The following is a 9,944-nucleotide window of genomic DNA, read 5'->3' on the forward strand; positions in this document are numbered from 1 at the left end:
CTGTGCATCTGGAGCCTGTGCTCCGCAAGGGGAAAGGCCACAACAGTGAGAGGCCCGTGTACCGCAAAAAAAAAAAAAAAATGAAAACAACTTCTAAAAAATTGCTGGTTTTAGATATACAAAGACAGGATTTATTTAGCAAGGAGAATACTGAACAAAAGGAGTAGAAGTAAGAAAAATCAGTGAGCAAAAAAAATGTTAAGCATATTTAAAAATTAAATACCTTTAAAATTTATTCTTTTGTATAAGTAATAAGGGCATATGGTAGAAACTTCAAAAGTTTCAGGGTGCGTACAGTGAAAAATAAATCTCTCCTAACTCCTGCTTGTTCATTTTCTTTCAAGAGGCAACTACTGTTACTAATATCCTTCCAGGCTTATTCTATGCATCTAAATACATTTTGATGGTTTTTATAAAATGATGATGATAGAATTAAAAACAAAAAATTAATAAAATATTATACAATAAGAAGAAATAAAGGAGTGGAGAAAAGTACAGGGAAATTAAAACATTTTAAGTTCATTTTTTGTTTGAGAGGAGGCCACAGTTAACATAGACATATTAAAAAGTTAAAGGTGACTTCCACTTCTGGCCAAGATGGAATAACAGGGACCAGATTACCCTCCTTCATGAAACAACTAAGAACCTGGGCAAACTGTATGAAACAATGGATCTTGAGACATCGGACATGAGTCAGTGAAGGACAGTGATCCCTGAGAGATGGGAAACAAATTAAGCTTATGACTGCCTCAGCTTGCTTCCTAGTCAAAGTTTCCAGGTTGCTACACAAGGAGGGGGAACCATGCAGAGCCAGCCCTGTGCTCTTCCTGAGTTGAAGAACTGGAGCTAGGAGTCCAGGGAGGCCAAGGGCAGCTAGAATTCACTGAGCAGAGTACCAGAGGGGAAAGCTGCACAGAGAAGGAACTGCAGAGATCTGCAGAGGGTCCCCTTGAGTATTCATTTTGAGTGCTGAGCAGCATATGCAGGTGAGGAAACTAGTCAAGGCCAGGGGAAGAACCACCCAAAAGGATGTAAGGGAATAATACTTGGAGTATACATAAAGCCAGGCATAGTTCCTGTTCCTAATAGCAGCAGTTTGAATGCCTAAGAAAGGTCTTACCTCATTAGTGAGGAAAAACTATCCCTAGACGAATTGCTGCTCTTTTCCCACATGACAAACCTTAAAAGCAAGATCGAAAAAGATCAAACTGTTTCCTGGTAACCTCAGCACATCCCAGAACAAAATTTGAGAATGTTTATAGAAATAAAAAATACACAGCACCCCACAAGATAAAATTCACAATGTCTGACATCCAAGAAAATATTACTAAGCTTACAAACAGGAAAATATAACTCATAAGAAGAGAAAAATTAATAAATACTCAGAAATGACACATATGATAGAATTAGTAGGCAAAGATTTTGAGTTATTAACCTAAATCAGTAATGACATTAAATATAAATACACTAAATATTTCAGTTAAAGAGAAAGACTGGATTTTAAAGGAAGAATAATAATCCATGTGCTGTTTAAAAGACTACTACAGTATAAAGATGGAGAAAGGTTGAAAGCAAAAGGATGAAAACAGATATACCTTTCATTGTCCAAACTACAATATGTAGGAGTACATAGTAAGAAATAAAACTGATAGAAAGCTAATGGTAACTTTTAGGGTAGAGGCATGGGGTTGTGACTGGGAAGGGGTACTTGGAGGTTTTTGACATTAATGGTTGTTTACATGTGTTTGCTTTATAAAAATATTGTTAAGCTCCACGCTTGATTTTTAATTAATAAACTTTTCTTTCTAGAGCAGTTTTAGGTTCACAGCAAAATTGAACAGAAAGTGCAAAGTGTACCTAATACCCCCCATCCTCCCTCACACATAAAACTTCCCTCAGTATCAACATCTTGTACCACAGTGTTACACATTTGATTTTTATATATTTTTCTGTATTCTATTTCACAATTTTTTTTTCTTGAGCAAAAAACCAGACACTGGCTAACAGATGGCCTAGGCAGACAATAAGTTGTTTGGGGGCACTTGGTTTTTCCTTATAAAAAAGTAAATCCTAATTCCTGCTTTACAAGATGCAAAAAGTAAATGTCCAAACAGCTTGAAGACCTGAGTAGGAGGGAAAACAAGATTTTAAACTTTTAAAAGAAAATATAGGAAAACATTTCTCTGACCTTACATTACAGAATGATTCCTTTTTTAAAAAAATTTATTCATTTATTTTTGGCTGCAATGGGTCTTTGTTGCTGTGTGCAGGCTTTCTCTAGTTGTGGCGAGTGGGGGCTACTCTTAGTTGCGGTGCAGGCTTCTCATTGCGATGGCTTCTCTTGTTGAGGAGCATGGGCTTTAGGCATGCGGGCTTCAGTAGTTGTGGCACGTGGGCTCAGTAGTTGTGGCTTGCAGGCTCAGTAGTTGTGGTGCACGGGCTTAGTTGCTCTGCGGCCTGTGGGATCTTCACAGACCAGGGCTTGAACCCATGTCCCCTGCATTGGAAGGCAGATTCTTATCCACTGCACCACCAGGGACGTCCCTAGCGAGTGATTCTTAAGACACAGAAATTGAAACCATAAAGAAAAGATTGATATGTTCAACTTTGGTAGTAATCAGGAAAATATAAAACAAAATAACAATGAGATCATGTTTCACTCATTAGAGTGATAATAATGTAATGGAGACCATGTAAAGAAAGGGAAATTCACTACTGATGGAAATATAAATTAGTACAGCCTTTTTGGAAAACAGTCACTATCTAGGAAAACTTTAAATGAAAATACTCCTACCATTTTCACTGCTAAGCATATAAATTAGAGTAAGTTCTCAAGGAGATTGGGTAAGAATATTTGTTGTCTAACTGGAAAAAGTTCACTGCCTAAATGTTTTCAAGACTAGGTAAACTAATGTATGATAGTCATTAAGTGGATAAAAGTGAATAAAGAAGTAAAACTTATGGCTTTTCTCAAGCCATTAACTTGGATTATTTTGATTATAGGTTATGTAGGTACAGTAGGGAGCCTTCAGCTCCCTATCAACAGATTTGCTGATTTACATTTGTGAAATTTTCTCCCAGGTGATCATTATTACTGATATTTCCTCAAATTTAGGATTTTTTTCCCCTAGACCTTGACTTCTCTGAATCTACTAGGGGAAAAAAGTAACATTCAAAATTGTTATGCTTCTTCTTTTTTTCTTTTTTATAGGACTAATATTTCAAGCCAAACTCCCTCTGCCAAAAGAAGTTTGGGATTTCTTCCTCAGCCAGCTCCTCTTTCTGTTAAAAAACTGAGGTGTAACCAGGATTACACTGGCTGGAACAAACCAAGAGTGCCCCTTTCCTCTCACCAGCAGCAGCAACTGCAGGGGTAGGTAAATTCTTCTATTTTGCTTTCTTTTTATAAAGTGATTCAACTGAAGTATGTTTTACTTGGTATAAAAAAATGATTAAAGGAGTCATATTAATTTAGTTCTCAAATATTTGCTCACTTATTATAAAGATTTATCACATCCATAAAATTCAGTCCATTATGTGGCCTCTAATTTTCAAACTTTGAAAAAATATATATGCATATATATATAAACATTTGTCATAAAGCAGAAAGTGCATATTCTTAAGTCCCATACACGTCATCTCCTGAGATACTTCAACATTAATTTTATTTATATCCTTCCCAGCCCCTTCATGCTTATATTCTTATTAAACACCCAAAAATGAGACCATGGTATAATAACTATAATAATAATAGCAGCTTTATCTAAAGTGTTTGTTATGTGCCAGAGACTGTGCTAAGCATTTAAATGAATTTTTTTCTTTAAATCATCGCAGTAGATCTCTGAGCTAGACGTATTAAAAAATCTGTTTTTATAGATGACGTAACTAAGCCTTAGAGAAGTTAATTAACTTACTTGAGGTGTTGTAGTACAGCAGTAGTAAATCTAGGCAGTTGGACTGCACTTGTATTTTTTTCCTTACAATTTTATTGAGATATAATTGATGTACAGCACTGTGTAAGTTTAAATTGTACAGCATAATGATTTGACTTACATACATCATGAAATGATTACCACAATAAGTTTAGTGAATATCCATCATCTTATATAGATATAAAACAAAAGAAAAAAAATATTTTTTTAATTGAAGTGTAGTTGATTTACAATGTTGTGTTAATTTCTGCTATACAGCAAACTGATTCAGTTATACATATATATACATTGTTTTTTTAATATCTTTTCCATGATGGTTTATCATAGGCTATTTTTTTTTAATTTACTTAATTTATTTATTTTTGGCTGTGTTGGGTCTTCGTTGCTGCACGTGGGCTTTCTCTAGTTGTAAGCGGGGGGCTACTCTTCGTTGAGGTGCGCAGGCTTCTCATTGCAGTGGCTTTTCTTGATGTGGAGCATGGGCTCTAGGCGTGCGGGCTTCAGTAGTTGTGGCACACGGGTTCAGTAGTTGTGGCTTGCAGGCTCTAGAGCGCAGGCTCAGTAGTTGTGGCGCACGGGCTTAGTTGCTCCATGGCATGTGGGATCTTGCCAGACCAGGGCTCGAACCCATGTCCCCTGCATTGGCAGGTGGATTCTTAATCACTGTGCCACCAGGGAAGCCCTATCATACTATCATAGGCTCTTGAATATAGTTATCTGTGCTATACAGTAGGACCTTGTTGTTTATCCATTCTATATATAATAGCTTACATCTGCTAACCCCAATCTCCCACTCTATCCCTCCCCCAACCAATTCCTCATATAAGTGATATCATATGGTATTTGTCTTTCTCTTTCTGACTTACTTCAGTTAGTATGGTAATACCTAGTTGCATCCATGTTGCTGCATATGGCATTATTTCATTCTTTTTTATGGCCAAGTAATATTCCATTGTGTATACATACCACATCTTCTTTATCCATTTATCTGTCGATGGACATTTTAGTTTGTTTCCATGTCTTGCCTGTTGTGAATAGTTGCTGCTATGAACATAGGGGTTTATGTATCTTTTTGAATTATAGTTTTGTCTGGATATATGCCCAGGATTGGGATTGCTGGATCATATGGTAATTCTATTTTTAGTTTTCTGAGGAACCTCCATGCTGTTTTTCACAGTGGCTGCACCAATTTACATTCCCACCAACAGTGTAGGAGAGTTCCCTAGAAAAAATATTTTTTCCTTTCTCAAGAATCCTTGAGAACTCTTAGGATTTACTCTCTTAACAACTCTCCTATATAACATATAGCAGTGTTAATTATATTAATCATGTTGTACATTATATTCCTATAATTATTTATCTGATAACTGGAAGTTTGTACCTTTTCACCACATTCATCCAGTTCCCCCTTCCCCTACTCCCCACATCCAGTAACCACAAATCTGATCTTTTCTGTGAGTTTGTTTGTTTATTTATTTGTTTTTGAACTATAAGTGATCTACAACACTATGTTAGTACTGGTGCACAACATAGTGATTCAATATTTCTGTACATTTCAAAATGATCACCATGTTCACTTGCATTCTTAATCACTATGCTATATTACTTCTCTGTTCCCTGATTTCTTTCTACCCCACATTAATTATGGGCATCCTCTTATGCTAGTACATAACCTTTAACCATGTTAGTGTGCATTTAGATTCCCCTTTTTTCCAATTATAATCCAGGCTAAAACGAACATTTATATACACATGTGTTTTTAATATTTGTTAGAACTTTTCTATAGGAAAAATTCTTGGAAATAGAATTGTAAAGACTAAGAGAGGCACTTTGAAATTTTTGATTGCTCTTACCACATTGCTTTCCCAAAACCTACCAGCTTTTTTGTTTTTAATCTCACTCAGATTACTGTTTTTCCCCAGCTTTCGGATTACCTTTTTACTTGAGTGACTGGTGTCTGCCAGTTTGGTTTATCCATAGTAGTTTATTTGCCTCATATTTTAGCAGAAAAAAACATAAAACTTGTAGTGAAAACATTTCACTTTCTTCTCTACTTAACTGTTCTTCTCTGAGCCTCTTCTTTTTTGCCTTGTCTTCTAAAATGTTTACCTTCCAGTTTAATTCTTAATTTCCTTTCTTCTTCACTCTAATTGTTCTGCCTCAAATTATTATCTTGCTGCTTCCTTACCAGACAACGTTTTTATATTAGTCTGTCCTATTTTGTGACCATTTTTCATCCATATCTTATTTCTATCTACCTTGATCTTACTTGGCCCATCTTCTTAGTGCCTCCTCCTGTGTATTTTATAGTGTATTTTTGGTCTCTGTCATTCATATCCTTCTGAGTCCTTTGATATCCTTGAGTTACCCTTGGTGCTCCAGGCTCCCTCTCTACCTCCAGTGTTTCTTTAATTTCTGTATACTACCTGTACCCAACTTTCCTTTTTTCAGACTCCTTGCAGGAATTTGAGTGCAGTATTTCAAGTAAGCTAAATACCCAGGACTAAGGACTCCTTAAAAAACAAACAAATAAACAAAAATACCGAGTAGAAAACTGCCAAGTCTAGAGGATAATGGAGGCTACCTAATTCCAGTATTCCTCACAAATCCCCCACAAAACATAAAAAGTATGAGGAGTTCAAAGAAAAACACATATAACCTTTAGCATTCTAGGAGACAAAGAATACCATCACCTTTAAACTGCTTTCTAGGTAGAGAAGCAAAGCAGATTCTAGCAGTGTTCCTGTTTCCCACCACTTTAAGCCTGTGGGTGCTGAGAGTCAGGGACAAGAGGCTTAAGAGATTTCATGAAAAAAGAATATATAGGAGTAAAAGACTTAGATGAAGCACAGAAAAAAATCACTCTCAGAAAGAGAAATTCAAATACTAAGTTTCTAGATATTGAATATAGGTCTGGATCTTGGTTGTTTGCAGCACTGGTTACAGGGAAGGGGCTATTTACTGGTTACAGGGAAGAGTACTATTTAAAATGGACAGACTAGATAGTAAAAAAAAAAAAAAGCTTAAAAAACAAGGGTTATGAGCACTATAAAAAAGTACAAATACAGATATAACCACTTAAAAAAAAGCCTTTCTTAAAACCAAAAGAAATATTTCTAAAACACACCAAATAGATAAGTAAAATTATAACAACATGACAGAGTTGAGTCCAAATGTAAGAATTATTCCAGATTGAAGAAAACTAAAGAGACATGAAAACTAAATGCATTATGTTATCCTGGACTGAATCTTGTGCTTAGGGAGAAAAAAATGCTGTGAAGAAACATGGGGTCAATTGACAAAATTGGATTAAAGAAGGTATATTAGATAAGAGTATTATGTTAGCATTAAATTTTATAATGCTTGTAACTGTACTCTGGTTATATAAGAGAATGTTCTCGTTCTTTTGAAATAAACCCTGAAGTGTTTAGAACTAACTGGGTATGATCTATGCAGCCTGTTCTCAGATGGTTCAGGAAAAATGTATAGAGAGAGGTGTTAAATGATAAAGCACAGAGTACAAAAGGGTTAACAATTGGTGAATCTAGGTAAAGAATATTATTCTGTGCAACTTTTCTGAAAGTTTGAGAATATTTCCAAACAAAAGTTTTTTTTAAATATGTACTTTGGAATAATGTTTGGCGGTACTCATTAAGCATATATATATTCTGGGTAAGTCCCCAGTCCTTTTTGGCATTCATTTGAAAATGTATAATTTTCCTTGAGATGAAACTAAGTTATATTAATGTTATACTGCATCAGTATCAACTGGGATCCTGTTAGAAGTGCACATTTTTTGCACCTTCCCTGTCCAGACCTACAGAATCAGAAACTCTGGAGTTGGGGCCCAGCAATATGTATTTTAACAAACCCTCCAGGTGATTCTGATGCATGCTATAGTGGAGAACCCCTGCTCAGATGAACATACTTCAGGAACTACTGTTGTCTTCAAAAGTACTATTTCCTTCATTTTCAGCTTCTCCAATTTGGGAAATACCTGCTATATGAATGCTATTTTACAGTCTCTGTTTTCACTCCAGTCATTTGCAAATGACTTGCTCAAGCAAGGTATCCCATGGAAGAAAATTCCACTCAACGCACTCATCAGGTAACTGTTATGTACTTACTGAGTAACCTTTTTACCTTATTTATTATAGAATAATGGAGTATTAGACACTTAAAATTTTATGTGCCATTGTTAGCAGTCCTTAAAATATAATACCATCCAGTGTTTTGTAAAACCTGCTAAACTTGTCTCTTTTACCAGGCGCTTTGCACACTTGCTTGTTAAAAAAGATATCTGTAATTCAGAGACGAAAAAAGATTTACTCAAGAAGGTTAAAAATGCCATTTCAGCTACAGCAGAGAGATTCTCTGGTTATATGCAGAATGTGAGTACTAATTGTTTTTATTTTTTTCTATTTCTTTTTTTTCTTGATTTTTATTTATTTTTTTATACAGCAGGTTCTTACTAGTCATCCATTTTATATACATCAGTGTATACATGTCAATCCCAATCTCCCATTTCATCGCACCACCACCCCCTGCCACTTTCCCTGCTTGGTGTCCATATGTTTGTTCTCTACATCTGTGTCTCAATTTCTGCCCTGTAAACTGGTTCATTTGTACCATTTTTCTAGGTTCCACATATATGCGTTAATATATGATATTTGTTTTTCTCTTTTGGACTTCACTCTGTATGACAGTCTGTAGGTCCATCCACATCTCTACAAATGACCCAATTTCATTCCTTTTTATGGCTGAGTAATATTCCATTGTATATATGTACCACATCTTCTTTATTCATTTGTCTGTCGAAGGGCATTTAGGTTGCTTCCATGACCTGGCTATTGTAAATAGTGCTGCAATGAACATTGGGGTGCTTGTGTCTTTTTCAATTATGGTTTTCTCTGGGTATATGCCCAGTGGTGGGATTGCTGGGTCGTATGGTAATTCTATTTTTAGTTTTTTAAGGAACGTCCATACTGTTCTCCATAGTGGCTGTATCAATTTACATTCCCACCAACAGTGCAAGAGGGTTGCCTTTTCTTCACACCCTCTCCAGCATTTATTGTTTGTAGATTTTCTGATGCTGCCCATTCTAACTAGTCTCTCCATCTGTTGGTATCAACTTTAATTTCTTTCATCAGTGTCTTACAGTTTTCTACATAAAGGTCTTTTGTCTCCCTAGGTAGGTTTATTCCTAGGTTTTGTTTTGTTTTTTAATTTATTTATTTAATTTATTTATTTTTGGCTATGTTGGGTCTTTGTTGCAGTGTGCAGGCTTCTTATTGTGGTGGCTTCTCTCGTTGTGGAGCACGGGCTCTAGGAGTGCGGGCTTCAGTAGTTGCAGCATGCGGTCTCAGTAGTTGTGGCTCACAGGCTCTAGAGCACATGCTCAGTAGTTGTGGCGCATGGGCTTAGTTGCTCTGCCGCATGTGGGATCTTCCCGGACCAGGGCTCGAACCCGTGTCCCCTGCATTGGCTGGCAGATTCTCAACCACTGCGCCACCAGGGAAGCCCTATTCTTAGGTATTTTATACTTTTTATTGCAGTGGTAAATGGGAGTGTTTCCTTAATTTCTCTTTCAGATTTTTCATCATTAGTGTATAGGAATGCAGGAGATTTCTGTGCATTAAGTTTGTATCCTGCAACTTTCCCAAATTCACTGATAAGCTCTAGTAGTTTTCTGGTGGCATCTTTAGGATTCCCTATGTCTAGTATCATGTCATCTGCAAAGAGTGACCGTTTTACTTCTCCTTTTCCAATTTGTATTCCTTTTATTTCTTTTTCTTCTCTGATTGCCGTGGCTAGGACTTCCAAAACTATGTTGAATAATAGTGGCGAGAGTGGATATCCTTGTGTTGTTCCTGATCTTAGAGGAAACGCTTTCAGTTTTTCACCATTGAGAATGATATTTGCTGCGGGTTTGTCATAATTTGGCCTTTATTATGTTGAGGTAGGTTCCCTCTATGCCCACTTTCTGGAGAGTTTTTATCATAAATGGGTGTT

The 9,944-nt window shown here is 36.2% G+C and overlaps 1 protein-coding gene across 3 annotated transcripts in view; it reads left to right on the top strand.

Moving 5' to 3' along the window:
• The window catches only part of USP37 (ubiquitin specific peptidase 37), an 89,027-nt gene that overhangs the window by 34,409 nt on the left and 44,674 nt on the right, over positions 1-9,944 (top strand). For all 3 annotated transcript variants that reach the window (XM_024763167.1, XM_024763168.1, XM_024763169.1), the window contains exons 11-13: positions 3,212-3,373; positions 7,909-8,040; positions 8,200-8,323. In XM_024763167.1, coding sequence (XP_024618935.1) covers positions 3,212-3,373; positions 7,909-8,040; positions 8,200-8,323 — 418 coding nt within the window. The remainder of the gene's footprint in view (positions 1-3,211; positions 3,374-7,908; positions 8,041-8,199; positions 8,324-9,944) is intronic.

Source organism: Neophocaena asiaeorientalis, unplaced genomic scaffold (assembly GCF_003031525.2).
Source record: "Neophocaena asiaeorientalis asiaeorientalis breed wild unplaced genomic scaffold, Neophocaena_asiaeorientalis_V1.1 scaffold86, whole genome shotgun sequence".
Classification (NCBI taxonomy): domain Eukaryota; kingdom Metazoa; phylum Chordata; class Mammalia; order Artiodactyla; family Phocoenidae; genus Neophocaena; species Neophocaena asiaeorientalis.